At 41.4% G+C, this 15,562-nt stretch overlaps 1 protein-coding gene across 1 annotated transcript in view; it reads left to right on the top strand.

Moving 5' to 3' along the window:
- Nucleotides 1-4,585: 4,585 nt before the first annotated feature.
- Nucleotides 4,586-15,562, top strand: part of LOC102038559 (potassium voltage-gated channel subfamily KQT member 1-like) — a 410,492-nt gene continuing 399,515 nt past the window's right edge. The window contains exon 1 of the mRNA XM_005421085.2: nucleotides 4,586-4,974. Within this exon, the coding sequence (XP_005421142.1) occupies nucleotides 4,586-4,974 (389 nt within the window). The remainder of the gene's footprint in view (nucleotides 4,975-15,562) is intronic.

Here is a 15,562-nt window from a genome sequence, read left to right as displayed (position 1 = left end):
GAATGTATTATGAGATTGACACTTTCTTCACATCATGACTGTTAAGAAGTTCAGGCATTTCTTGAAGAACTTGCATCTTCTGTTCATTTTTCCAATAAAATATTTTATTTTAGTTTGAACTGAGTAGAAAAATCCTTCAGGAGTCAGGTTAATTTCTTACAGGCATTCTGTCATGGAAATGAGAGACACTACTCTGGGTCAAGCAGTCAGCCTTGTAGGCTGTCCATGTTAGTACAAAAATAATGAAGCACTGCCAGCACTCTTAAAAGGCAATTTGTCACATCATATCTTTCCCTGTGTGGTAAAATGCTACAATACATTTCTTTCGGAGAGAATGGAAGCCCAATGTCTCAATCTGGACATGCACCATCTTTCCAATACCACAGTGTAAAAGTTATTATAATCTTAGTTTGCATTCAGCATATCCTTGTGAAGGAGAATAATGGTGTTCATGGTGCACATTAAATAGACTGCCAAGTGCTCCATAGACAACTGAACTGTGTAGATTGGCAAGACAAATATTGCCCCATTACAGTCCAAAAATAAAAAGTATAGGGGATACTGTTAATTGAACTCAAACTGAAGCTCCATTTCATGATTCTTAATTACCTTTGTTTACAGTCCTTTATAAGAGCCCACCAGGCTGGGAAGCTGAATCAGAGAGCAAGGGCTGGAATTTTGCCCCTTTAAAGGCGTGCTGGGTACGACGAGCAGGAGTCACACAACTTGCTGGGTTTGTGCCACAGTGTGATCACTGTTAAGGTCCCACAGCTGGCCCAGGGGGCTGTGTGGCACTCAGCAGTGCCCAGCTCCTGGCTGTCAGTGCTGGCAGAGCTGCAGCTCACAGATCCAGAGCAGATCTTCAAGAGCACTGATGCAGAGATCTTACGTCCAGAGAATGGAATCTGGGATGGACAGAGGGGCGCGGGAATGTTTTCCAATTCTCATCTATTATTTACCCTTCAAGATATTTTCTAGCATTAAGAGTTCCATATTATCTGTCTCTTGCACGCTCATTAACACTTTCCTTCTAGAACACAGCCCCCAGAGGAGACAGTGATGGGTGGTGCCAGTGGTGCTGTGTTTAGGTTTGTCTCTGAAAAGTGCCTCCTCCTCAAGAAGGGGTTCAAAATGCATCTCAGAGCCAGACATTTCTCTGTGCCTTCCCATCCTGGCCTTCTGGTGATAAATTCCCAGGTCTAGTGCTAAATGCAGTGCTGTCAGGGTGAGGAAGATGTGCTCTCTGAGCACGGGGGTGGCACCATGCCCACCAAAATGCAACACATGAAGTGAGCCCAGCCACAGAAGTCATGCTCCTGTATATATACACAGTTGCAGGATGCTATGTGCATCTATAGTTACCAGTGAACACTTCAGCATTTAGACATCCCTGAAATCATGCCTGTGATGTAGGTCATAAATTAGTGAGGTGACTAATTGCCTTTTAAGATTTTGACCCAAAGATGCGATATACTGCTTTTGGGGGTGTGTGAAGGTCAAGTTTTCCACCTCTCAGTCTATTAAAATCTTATCATTAAATCATCTTTTCCTCAACCAGGAAATGGGAGTCAGGTGCTCTGGTTTCATTTCTGCTGGGATTTCAAACCTGCTGCTATTATGTTGAGTTTTTGCATTTGCAGTAAAGCTGGGTACTACTATTCCCTCAAAGGAAATTTATTTTTAACCTTAAAATATCCACAAAAATTACTGGTTGGTTGGTTGGTTGGTTGGTTGGTTGGTTGGTTGGTTGGGGGGTTTTTGTTTGGTTTGCTGGGGTTTTTTCAATGTTTTTTTCCCTCCATACTTTGGTTAGTTTTGTAGAGCTTGAGTAATTACATTGAGGAGAGGTCAGAGGTTAGGAGAGATGGAAATTTTTTCATTTAGCAAATTACTGTCTGGAAAAGTTAATAGAGCAGAGAGTATAAAAGTATTAATTGATGCAGCAAGCATTTCAGGAAGAAGCAAAAACCTGGAGAAGGATTTTTGTGGCTCCAGTCAGGTATCAGTTCTCAAAGACCTGCAGTCGTGTGTGGAATAAGTATTCAATACTGTGCACAGGGTAAACTGAGCAACACAGCATCCAAGGAAAGTGTTCTGGATGGGTTGGCTTTTAGATCAGACTACATGTATCATGTATCAAGAAAAAAGAAAGGAACTAAAATGGTTTGGGTTTTTGTTTTGTTTTGGAGTTTTTGCAGTGGTATGGAAATATAACTAGGAAACTAAGAAATAACTTTCTGGCATAATCTTTCCAAGGAAAGAGATGCCTTAGCCCCACAAACAATTATGATAAAAAGTGAAGACTATGTGCAATGGCAGCATTCCCCACTGATGATAACCATAGGGTGAAAGGGGTACCTTTGCTCCATTCTCAAACTCCTGGCTCTGGAAAAGTGGGAAGCTTAAGTTTGGAATGTTGGCACTGCAGACAACAATCTGATTTCTGTTACAAGAGGGAGGAAAGGAGAGAAATAGCAGTATTCACTTTCTCCTTCCTGAGTAGAAAGATCAACAATAAAATGGAGAGTTGGATGCTGGAATGGTTATGTTTGGGATTCTCTTCCTCTCATATTAATGTAAAAAATGACTTGGAGCTCAAAAGGGCAGCAACATGAGAGAGCCCTGATTTTCCAGTTCTTGATGTAACAATGAAGCACTGCTTTTGGCTTTGTCAAAACTTTATGGAAAAAACCCTGAGCAACTGAAGCTGCTGTTTAGACTTTCCCAGTATGAAAGGAGGATACAGAGCTTCCAGCTTGCCACAGGCATCACCTAATTCAGTGTTTAAAGATGTGCAGTAAGGAAAGGCTGCTTCTAATGCATTGCAATGAAGTGTCTGCAGATAAGAAAAACACTGGGAGGGAAGTTAAGCTGCTGCTTGTGATTGCTGGTTTTGACAGCAGGAAGAGACAGAAGTAACTCCTCTCTGAAATCATCCAAACTGTTCCCGATTCTTTCTGTGCCTTTTGCAAGGGCAGCCATATAAGGCAGCCCAAAGGGAGGGCCCCTGCCTTGCTCAGGGTGGGACTCGGGGAGCTGTGGGCAGAACCGGGCAGCAGCTCCTCTCCTACCCCTCTGCAGGGACTCCGCGGTGTGCAGCAGCCGCCGGGAGAGGGACACGCCTGGAGAAAGTAGGTGCTGTTTGCCAGCTGCTTTCAGGTGTTTCTGTGCCGCGTCTGTGGGATGCTGTGTGGGGATGGAGCAGCCCAGGAAAGGTATTCCAGGCTTGCATCTCTGCCTAGCCAGCCTCAGCACCCCAGAGTGCTGAAAGGATGTTCTTAGAGGTGCTTCTCAGGGACCTGCTGCAGGCTGACTGGGATGAAGGGCTTTGTGCTTTAATGTTTGCACCCTCCAGCTGTTCATTAAGAGAGCTGCTGAGGGAAGGGATGTATTTCTCTCTTTGCACCAGGACTGGTGTGGAAATGTGAGCTGATGCTTACCTGTCCATGAGCAATGTTAAGAAACAAGCCATGTGTAGGAAAGTCATGTTAAAATGTATACATGTAAATACTTTGTGGAATAACTTGGAGGGCTCTGTTCAGATGTACTGCACTGGGAGTTCATTCACTACACATGAGGAGCTTTAAGCAACAGCAAAAAATAGGCTTAATTTAAAAGGGGGGGGTGTGAAGGCTGAAATTGTCTGTCTAAAATATTCTACTGAGGCTAAAGTAACTCTGAATGTCGGGTGTAAAAAATAAGGCAGTTCAAAAAAGGACATCCACTCTCAGTCTTACAAAATTATTAATGTTGCTGCTAAGAAATTGCTGCTCTGTATTAGCAGAAATTGAATTCTGCTTTATGAAATACATATTGATCTAGAAGAACCATATTATCTTTTCTATTTTGTCTAGGTACTTGTTTGAGTAGCAAAATTAGCTGTAAACATGAAAGGGCTTGGAGAAAATTGAGGATCAGTCCAGGAGTCTTTGATCTTTTCCCTTGTACCAATATTAACCTCCCAGTATCAGTTATCATTAATGGCATCCTCTTTTTTACACTTGAGAAAAGTTGTTCCAGAGTACTGTGGACTACAAGATCGGATCCCATGAGGTGACTGAAATAATTTAAGTCTTAAATTCTTCCTGTAATATTGGTGCTTTAGATAAGTTCTTCTGGGGTGTAGGTGTTGGAGGTCAAAGCCTCATTCAGATGTGTTTTGGGCAACATTTCATTTTTAATCAGTGCACTTCAGGAACTGCTCAGCAAAAAGTAATCTGGTAGGATCAGCTCTCTCTGCTGCTGCACAAGTGTTGCACTGTTTAAATAGTTCTAGGCTTCCTTCAACAATGTAATTTTGAAATGAATTTTCTTTCCTTCCTCCAGAAGTCTCAACCTCCTTCCTTTCCCAGACTCCTGTTCCTTGTTACTGTCTCATAGATTTTTCTGACTTAATTTCAGAGGATGTGAGTGACAGCAGGTGACAGGCTGGCAGCTCACACTTGTGTCACAGAGAAGCTCCATGATAACAGCACAAAGTCATCTTATCAGCTGCTGGACAACCTTGGGCACGGAAGACACCCAATCCCTCCTTCATGATTTTAAATATTGATCAGAGACAGCAATACCTGGCTGTTGCTGCAGGATGTCCCGTGGTGGTGCAGAAACTGCTGCACACCCGCTGTGTAACCACCGCGGGCAGGATCAAGGCTCCTCCACTCTCCAGCTGAGCACTCTGAGTGGAAACAGCAAATCTGCAGCGTTGTTGGAAGTCAGGGGGAGCCTCAGCACCATGCAGTATTCTCCTGTGGCACTGAATGCAGAGCCCTCCATGGATAAGGGAGCTGGGTTTGCCCAGAGCAGCCCCAGGGAAGGCACAAAGGCTGCAGCCTGCTTGGACAGTGGAGCCGGCAGGGCCCGGACCATGGAGTGCTTCCAGAGCCAATATCTGACCAAAACCAGCACCCAGGGACAGGTCTACAACTTCCTGGAGAGGCCCAGTGGGTGGAAGTGTTTTATCTATCATTTTGCTGTGTAAGTACCTACATTTTCACATGCTCTTTGGCGTAAGAAAAATCCGAAACTGCCCATTTAATCAGCCAGGAATCAGTACTTGATCTCCTGTGCTCAAAACCTGTTCCATGAGTAATCCTCTCAAGGCAGTGGAAAAGCCAGTTCCTCAAAGAATCAGCCACTATATGCATTATCATTTCCAGAGAAGGCTTTTTATTCTTCAAATGATCTTTGTTTTCAAGGATGTACATGTATATTTGGTATTTCTGAGGGTATGTCCTCTGTGCTCCTGGCACATCTGATTGCTGATTGAGCTGCTTTACACTGTTCCAGCTTCAGACACTGCATTTTTTAGCAGATGTGGCAGGTCCAGCTGTGATGAGACACATTCTGCTCTTTTAAGTTTGTTTTGCTCATGTTAAAGAGCCAAAACAAGTAATTTGTTAGACAAACATATAATATTACTAATTTGAATTGATTTATAGTCGTGAACATGAAATGAGTACAAACTTAGTGAAATGTTTTTCATTATACCATGTATGTAGTACATGCAAGGAGGCAATTAAGGCTTCCATTTACCCTTGTAAAGCAGTGGTTGATATATTAATCCAGCTGTTACTGTTTTCTTTGGTTGCTTATGGTATCTGTCAAGCTTAGCAAAACCTCAATTACTGTTCTGAATGCTGCTTAACAGAAAGAGAATTTGTCATCTTAGCTGTAGAAAGGGTCCAGTTGTGCTCTCACTGAGACCAGAGCAAGTTTTACTGGCCAGCTGAGCCAAAAGGCCTTGCTTTTATTATAAACTTTGCATATTTCCTAAAGAAATGCAGAGTGTTGAAATTACTCTGTTTGTCTGAGATAAACTATGGCCTGATTGCATTTTGGGAAAAAACTCATTATCAGTGGCTGCAGTCAGGAATTGCCCAGAGAAATATATGGTAATTCTAGGGATGAGTACTAATGCTTCTATTTAACATAAAATAGTCTCATTAATACTTGCTTCCTTTTCCCCCCTTAATATCATATATGTATTTTTGAAAGGATTTTTTGATTAATGAAATTTCTCCGAGCAAAAAGATAAAGCCTCTTTCAAGGACTATGCTTATAGCATGCTTTATTCCTAAGGACTAAAAAGATGTGATTTGTGTAGATTTAAATATATGAATAGTCATGATTTAAGGCTAGTTGAGACTTCTAATCTTGCTAAAATTCATTTGTTTCATCATCTGTGTTGCTTTTATCCCCAACTGAGGTTGACCTTTAATATGCACTTTTTTATTCTGAAATGGACATTAAAATAAATTAAAAACATCTATACACCCCCTCAGTACTAGAAAATTGGAGAAAATACTGGTAATACCAACAGCAATTGTTTTTTTTAAAAGATTCCTACCATTTACATGAAAGAATATGTAAATTGAGTGCTCTTATAAGTTATTTGTCTTCGAGGCTCCCAGAAAGGAAATGTTTGACACAGCTTTTGGCAAGCATTTTGTCTCAAGGATATTTTTTCTAATAATTATCCCAGTAACTACATGATGTGTTCATTTAAATAACAAGTTTCTGTTTTGGAAAGAACATGCCTTATAAGATTATATATCATTACAGCAAAACATTGTTAAAAAATAAACTACTAATCTAAAATACACTCAATTTTATAATTAGAACAACCTGTAATTTGTTTTTAAACAGCTTCCCGTGTTTTATGTGTGGGTTTGGAGGTAACTTAAGTGCAGCTGATTGGTGGTGATGATTATGATGATTTGTTATTTTCCTAACAAATCCAAACTTTCAAGTACATGGCTGATATTTGTGTAGCCCGAAGGAGCTGGATGTGCTCTGTCCCTTTTGTCCTTCATGACACAAAAATCAGACAATTTATTTACAAACTTGGGGGAACTTTCTGTCCAAGAGGGACTGGAGTCTGTTCTGATCTGGAGTCAGTTCTGTTAGAAAGAACCTGACTTTCCAAAACCAGGCAAGGTAAGGGAACAGCAAGTGCTCCAGGAGGTGACCTCTTCTCATTCTGAAATTACCAAGATAAGCGCTGATAACACTTGTAGAAAGTTTCTTTTAAGGGAATAAGCTCAGGGTTCTTATGGAACCTTATAACAGTATTAGAAAAGGGAATTATTTTTGCCTAATTAAATCTAGAATTTGTATTATTTTAGTGGAGTTATTGGAGTTTTAGTGGAGGTTGAAATTATGGTTTCAAAACAAAATGTTTGAAGGGGTGAGTGGGTTGAGTGGGTGGGTGACCTCTTGCTGATCTTGAAAACCTTTTCATTTGGATACATTTCTAGTTTAGGACTGTGAAATACTTCACTTCCAAAAAGCCCAGTAGAGTAGAGGATTTCACTTAGGAAGAGCTGAGGGCTTGAGAAGCAGCTGCTCCATGAATTGACAATGTATTGATCCAAACCAAGCAATTCCTGTGGCTCTATAAGAGCGTTGGGGTGTTGGAGATCACCTGTGTTAGAGCCCAGCTATTTTCTGTGAGGTCCTCAGTCCAGAAAAAGCAGCGTGTGCCTGGCTTGGATTAATTTCTAAACTCAGCTATGCACTTGGTTAAATCACATCCAAATGTCAGGTATTAGGGTGTAGCCCTCATATTTTGTCTCTTGAAAGAAAAATACAACATGCATTGGTGATGAGTTATTTATGGCAGTGACCTTACTTGGCAAACCTACACATTTAAATCATTTAATTGCAGGCGGAGTCTTACTTATGTGATGGATATATTTCTGAAGCCTACATCCATTTAGTGACTGCTGGAATGGCTCCACTGTGGGCTGGAATGTTGTGTCCGCCTGGCTGGCTGTCACTTTACACTGTCCTGTGAGCCACAGAGGCCACCTTGTGTCAGCCCGAGGTGATGTCGCAGTGTGGCTTCCAGGCAGGAAACCCCTGAGTGTCCCCATGATCCATCGTGTTTTCCCCCTCAGTTACACCCTGCTCACTGCACTCCAACTCCCTTTTTGTGTATTTTCCATTTCTCTGGAGCATGCAGGTACTGCTAATTTTGGTCTATTGTGCTGCTCTTGCCTGGGTAGATGAATTTTTCAGTTAAAAAGCCAGATGTAGAGGGAACCTGGGTTTCTTTGGACTAAGAAGTGAGGGAGCAGGACAACTGGCTAACACTGAGTGTGGTGAAAGAGGGAGGAAGGAGAACCTGGGACTGAGACACTGAGGTCCACGTTGGTTTGTGGTGGAAGCTGAGACTGGTGGCAGGGATGCTGAAACTGGAGGAAAACAATACAAGAGCAGAGTAGCTCAAGAACAAAGAGAATCTGACAAAGGAAAGAAGAAAAACAGGTTATGGATATCAGAAAGCTGGATACAGGCACAAAGGGGACAGCTGAAAATGGTCAAGAAGCTCAGAGAGCCACTGGGAGGAAGAGGGGTAAGACATGACAGCTGGGAGCTAGGGAAAGCGGGGGTGTGGAATTCATGATGGGACAAGGAACCTTTCACCCATAGGCAACTAATTTGAATCTTGTCCAAGTCAATAGTTCAACAGAAGAAGCAGCAGTGATGGCTGTGGGGAGATACAAAAGGAGCTGTTGGTCCCAGTCCAGTTCCTAGCAAATGGATGTCACATCACCCCTGGAGTCAGCACAGCTGGAAAGGCTGCTGTCAGGCACTGGAAAAACCACAGGCTGGCTGGGAGTGGAGGCAAGTCCAAAGCAAAAGGGACGTCCAGGACAGGGACTCTTAACTGTGTTCTCAGGCCTGCCATTTTCTTGCTGTGTAACACTGCAAAAGCTTCAGTGAGAACTTGCAGCTGTTCCAGGTCACTTTGTGCTGGTTTGGCCACTTGTTAAATGAGTATCAGACCTTGCTCTCATTCAAAAGTTAGACCACCCTTTGTATCCCATAACTTCCTTTGGGATGAGGTGAGCTGATCTACCAGCTCCTTGCTAACAAGCCAGCGTGGGTTCTGCTCCTCTCTTCCACCTCCAGCACTCAGCTTGCTCCTTCCAGCTGTATTGTGCTTTGATAGTTGAACTTGGAGTTAACTTGCATAGCCAGTTGAGCTTCTGACACCAGCAGAAGCTTACTTCAGTGGGAAAGAGAGGATCAGGTTAGTACTGCACATGAAGCACCTTGAAACACTTCCCCACTCTTGTTTTCTCAGTGGATCAAAATTACTTGTTGGATTTCATATAAAATTGTGCACAATAATTGCAAAGTAACATTGCAAATCATCTGGCAAGTACTGCAGACCACCTGGTTTGACTGCAAAACAGTTCATAAATGCAGATTTTGGGTAGCCATAAAGTCTGCTCTGCAGGCTGCCTGGAGATTTCTGGGGAAACAACTCCTCCAAATGGTGACTTAGAGAGGGTAATGGCTGTTGCTCCAAAATATTCCTATGGGATGCTGCCTGTCTTGGGGAACTGTGAGGTAGACAGGGAAAATGAGTATGGTTTCCCAAGAGCTGGCATGGTGGTTTACCAATGCCAAAAGAGCTCTTGGTGCCCCTCTGCCACCTTCCCTTTTTCTCTTCTGGACACACATTTCTGCTGCACAATTCGTGTTTCTTCTGGCACTCACTGGAGGCCTCCTACGCTTCATCAGCTCCCTGTAATGGCAGGGATCTACATAAGCAGGGAAAGGGGACCTTCAGGAGTTGCAGCATGTCAGCAAGTGGTCTAACTGGGCTGCAACCAGCACTAACACAGTTGGCCAAGACTGGAATGGAATGAGGCAAAGTTCTCTTTCTTTTTTTCTTTTTTTTTTTCCCCACCGGAGAGCTGTGGTGTGAGCTCAGTTTTATATGAAAACATGCCCTAGATTTACTTTGCTACCCCTCTCCTCCTCCAGACTGACTCCCACAGCTCCTTCAAAGAGAAGCACATGTGCACACACACACCAAACACACACAAAAACACACTAAAACATACACACACACACACACACACATAAACACACACACACACACATACACACGCACACACGTTCCTGATCCCAGCAGGCTGTTGAAAAAAAAACCTCAACTGAACAATTACTGCTGAATAATTGAAAGTGCACGATCCTTACAAAAATGCGAACAACATCAATAACACCATTGACTTAAAACTTCATTAGGAAAGTACAAAAAGATCAAAAAGCATGTTTATAAAAGGGGGGCTAGCCAGCAGAGGGTTTTTTCCTTTAGAAAAGATTCTGTGTACCAATGTCTGTGTCACTGTGAGTAATACATGAACAAGTGAATTCGGATTATTTGCACAAATTAAAAATTGCAATTTTTTCCTATTATTGTTTCCCCTCAGACTTTGCTTTCTCAGTTTTTTTTACTTCCTCCAACTCCATGTAAGAAATGCTAGTTGTGTTCTGTTAATTGAATTGCAGAAGTTCAGAGCCACCATTCTGGCTGATATTCCATTTTTGTTTGGCGTACAACTGTTGCTGATGTAAAGAACTTTAAAAGGCAAAATATGTAAGGGTCTAGTGGTTCCATTTAATGGGGCACTTGCCTGCATATATTTTGATTCTTTGAGTGTAGCAGCTCTTTAGTGAACTGAAATAAGTTAGCATAGTGTTCTCCAGCTCCTATTTTTATCTGGAAATGAAGCATATAACCCATTATTTATAACTGTTTATCTCAAAGGGACTGTCAAATTCCCATTTCTGTCCTTTCCACAATTATCTCTAGAATGCATGCAGATATTTTGCTTTTTCCAATGATGTGACTGTAATATGACCAACACAAGCAACAACTAAAGTTCAGAGTAATTATAAGCACATGGCTGCTTTTGAGATTCTGGCTTTGACCTTGATGTCACAGCTTAATTCTGGACATGGTGTACTTTCATAAGAGTAAGGCCTGTTATTAATATTATTATTATTATTACTCATTACTTATTGTGTTTAGGGTGTTACTTGCCAGCATAACAGTTAATTATTTGGAATTTTATATAGAAATGTCACTGACAAAGTTTTCAGTTTAGAACTACAATGTCTACTTTTCATCTGTGCACTAACTACTGAGAGGTACTAAGCAGATGTCTCTGATGACAAGCTTCAGGTACCAAAAGAGGAGCAGGATTGAAGAGAAGAAGCTCAAGAACTCCTTATTCATTAAAGTGGGGTGTTCCTCTTACTGCTTAGAGTTGCATGGATGAGATGGTGGAATGGCTGAAGTTGCTAATGAAGGTACGCTGATGTTAAAGAAAATTGCCATTAGGGTTCTGTAAAGTTCCAGGATTTGGTTTTTCTAAAAATACATGGGGGTAGTTATTAATTTTGAACCTCTCTTCCTAAGGAAATGAGGTTTCTGCAACCACACTGTCTGAGCATGTCTGTCTGAAAGGGCCTTACCAAAAAGCTTTGAGCCAGCTGGCGAGCTCCAGCTAACATGGACAGGGGATGAGGCATGTCAGAGATACTGTGCTTCTTCTCATTTGGTTAAAACAGACATTTGTCTAGAGGAGAGAGAAATTAATATCCCCAAGATGAGAACACTTCACTTTGAGGTCCTTTCGATTGTTTGGCACCAAGGAGTCTTTTCAGGAGAGAGATGTTAGGAAAGCTCCTAAGGAAGAACTTGGGTCTGGGAGTACTTCATGTTAGGCACCATCACCTAACCACAGGGCACAAAGCCACAGCATGAGTAAGTTCTATTTTCATTTTTTGAATTATTGATGACTTTTTCCATCATTTCTGTAAGAAATTAAATCCATCTTATTCTAGAAGCTCAATTTTGTAATAATCTGAGCAATTAATATACATTAACATCTGCCCCCACGGGCTAATGTTGTTTCTGTAGTGACAACAAATACTGTAGCCTGACATTGCAGTGGTGCTGTTGATGGAATTTGGTTATGCTTTTGTGGGAAAAAAACCCCTCTGTTCTTACAGGAACCAGCAAAATAAAAATATATTCCTTGGTATTAATGTTACAATTGCTCATGAACTCGAGGACTCCACATGGTACCAAATTCAAGAAGAAAAGTGATGATCAAGCTGGCATTAACTCAGCAGATGTATTTTCACAGCATCATTAGATATATTTGTTGTTTCCCTATCCTTCTTCTGAACCCAAGAGACATTATTTAATGTGAGTACTATGAGGAAGCTGGTGTTGCATTTTGAATGGTGGTTGGAATTTCCTGTTCCCTTGGAGGCGTGTCCTAAATCACACGCCAAAACCTACTGACTTTTTGCGTTGCAGTCAAGGTTGGTCATAAAAGTATCAGAATCATCAACACTGAAGTCATGATGATGGACTGGTTTTGTCACTGTTTAAAGAACTGATTATGTCTCTTCTAGAAAGTCCTATCTGTAGAATCAGAGTGGAAGATTGCAAGACATGCAAAGATAAAAACAAGAGAAACACAGAAGCACAGACGTCAGTGGAAGATATGGGCACTCAGTGGAATCAAGGAGCTTAAATCCCAGGAAAGGCAGGGCATTAAATAAAAGGTTTCAGTAAGATCAGTGCTCCTGGTGGTTGTAAGGGATGCATGAATGCAATTTGTCAGTTCTGAAGTACTGCCAGATAAACTTGTAGAAAAAGCAAAATCCAAATCTTAGTGCTCTTCAAAGAACAGCAGTTAAGTTAGGCTGTCAAATGTTTGGAAATGTGAAGTGCTCATTACTAATGGAGCTGTGGATGTGTTATAAATAACATCCAACAGCTTGGGTCAGTAGATCCAGAAAGCTGGTTTCACGTGGGAGATTTTTTTGTGGGATGTGTGGCTCATGCTGTGGTTTGAGCAACATTGGTTTTAACTGTTGCCCTATTTGTGATGAATTCTGTATATGCAGGTAATTTCACTATTTGTAAGTGAAACTTTAAATTCCCTTGGTGTTGTAGAAATATTGACTTATTATTTCTGATAGGAACCAGGAGGGCAACTTCATGTTACATGTTACATGGCATTTCTGGGTGCAACTCAGAAGAGACAGCTGAAAACAGATATCCTCAGTATATCCATGCAATAGGTAGGATTTTCCTTTGATTGAGGGCTTCAAAGCTCTGAAAATATTTTATGCTGGGGTAGAAAAATGAAAATCAGATATGGCCAAATTCTCTGCTAGGCATGCTCCCTGTTGGTAGTCCAAGGCTAGGCAGGTTTCCATTAAACCGTGTCTGGCCTTCTTCTCCACTTCTGCTGAAACCAACACATTCCCAGACTATTTCTAATTTTAACAGATTGGTATTTTCAGCAGAAAAATTGTCCCTTTACCAAAATTTCCAACCAACTCTAATTTGTGTATGATCGCATATGGATAAGCACAGGACCTTTCAAAGACACATCAAACTTCAGGAGCCTGGAAACAGATTTATGAGAGAACTGAGGGACATCAAAACTTGCCTACAAAGGCATGGGGACAACCTTCATGACCTAGAAACTCCTTTGGATAACAAAAATATGTAAGGACCAGGAATGAGGTTTCATTCAGACCATCAGGAATGTTTTTCAGGAGCACATGGTTATTCAACATGAGACAGTGGAGTCCCATTTAGAAGAAAGTGTTTCATTCACTCAGGAATGAGAACATGCACTTTTAGAGTATGAAAAAAGAAAAAATGCTCTCCTTAGTTTTCCTGCCACAAAATGACCAGTTGAAATAGAAAGCAGCCCGTGCTGCCGGAGCCCCTCAAAGAACTTTCTGTTTGCTAAACTCATTTATTGTCCCTAACAACAGGCTGACTTAGAGCTTTTGGTCTCCTTTTGACAACTCTGTAGTCTGTCATCCAGAAAAAAGCTGAAACTCCAATGGGTGTAGTTGCACATAGATTTACTTGGACATATTAGCCTAAATTCAGTCCATTTTTCTTTTTATTTAAGCCCAGCTGAAGCAACTGCATTTCTTCTTCCCTACTGTGATAGTAGGCTGGAACATTTTGGCTTAGATTCTTAGACTCGTGGGACAGTTTGGGTTGGAAGGGACCTTACAGATCATTGAATTCCACCCCCTGCCTTGGGCAGGGACACCTTCCACTAAAGCAGGCTGCTCAAAGCTTCTGGAGAAAATAGCAGATAGAATAAAGGACTATCTAAGGAATCTAAAAGGCAGGGTTTCCATGTACTTTCAGCTGGAACATGTAGAAGCCATTTGCAGTTATCTACCTGGAGGGCTTTCACAGAGTGAAGAGAGGCACAGCAGCTCAGTTTTGAGGAAGGAACAGGACACATTTGGCTGTGTTAAAATCATCAGCAACCCACGGTCCAGGACACTCAATTCTACAGAGCATGGGTTTTGATAGCTTTTCCATAACAATTTTTGTTGATTTGCTTTCATTATAAAGCTCATATTTTTCTAAAAGTTTTTTTTTTCTCTAAAAAAAACTTTGCAGGGTCAACAAAGTTTGGTAAAGCCCAGAAGGCCCCAAAGCTACTGTTTTGTGCTTGGTTGCCAAGGAGGATATCTCTATCTGTGAATTTACAAGTTTGTCCCCTCCCCACCCATCCCTTTTTTATTGTCCAAGAGATAACATTCTCACAAGCATCTGGTATATCAGTACCTTAAGTGCACTTATCTGCAGGAGATAAACAGAAAGCCCCACATGCACAGTTTTTGCTAGAAATGGAATTATTTGCTGCAAAACTTAAAAAGGAGGGATTATGACTACTCCTCCTTTAAGAACTTCCATTAGGCTTGTCTTCCATGGAAAATAAGTTTGTTACAGCATGACCTTTGAAAGGTTCACCCTGGAGAAAGTGCTTGACATCATTTTGCTCTCAGTGTTTAGTTAACCTCCTAGTTCCCAGTGTTTGTAGGCTTCAGTGAAGTGTGCTCATGGTCAATAAATCCATTAAACAGAATTTTTCCCTGGCTACGACAGCAACAGAAACATGTTTCCAGTCACGCCAACTCCTCTCCAAAAGGAAGCAATGTTTAGGAGGACCAGCACATAAAGAAGCACTTTAATCTGGTTAACACATGGGTCAGATTTAAGGATGATGGTCTAAAAGCTTTGAGGAGAAAGCAGTTGTATTTTTGTGTATACCTGAGGCTTAAGGAACTGAGGAGAAGTCAAGAAATACTAAAATTTCGTTTACATTAAGAAGATGTCTCTTGAGAAAGCATGACACTTCATCTTCTGTAAGTGTGAACGGTGTTACATGAGAATCTGAAACCAAAGGGGAAGTTCTCAAGTGCTCCTCTTTCCTCTGATATATAAAATATTTTTTTTCTGCTCAAAGAGAGAATGAGGAAGAGTCTGCAAATAGGTGATCTGGAATAAATTTCCATCTTCAGAAAATAGAATTGGAAAAGAAAGACGGGTGTTTTGAGAGGAAATACTTCATTATTTTTAGTAGCACTGTGGCAGAAAAGGGAAAAAAGTATTTGCAGAAGTAGCAGCTCAGGTTGTGGCTCAACATCCTCAAGAATCACAGAAAGAATGAAAGAGGACAAAGTACTAGAAAGGAGAACCTCAGTTCCTTTAGGATAGGAAAGAGTAGAGCAGCTCTACTAGTTGGTAATTGTTTATATCTCTGCCTTATTAACTTCCTGTCTTTAGGAACTGAACAGCTGCCAGTAGGTGAAACTGTTCTCTGTGGGTGCCAATAATTCCCTGCAAGCAAGTAAACAATCACACCCTGTTTTCTCACCCTCAGAGCACAGAGAATTGTCCTTTGCAGGAGAGAGT

Source organism: Geospiza fortis, unplaced genomic scaffold (genome assembly GCF_000277835.1).
Source record: "Geospiza fortis unplaced genomic scaffold, GeoFor_1.0 scaffold10, whole genome shotgun sequence".
Classification (NCBI taxonomy): Eukaryota; Metazoa; Chordata; class Aves; order Passeriformes; family Thraupidae; genus Geospiza; species Geospiza fortis.
Note: the sequence above shows the minus strand (reverse complement) of the source record. Positions and strands in the feature narration are given on the sequence as shown.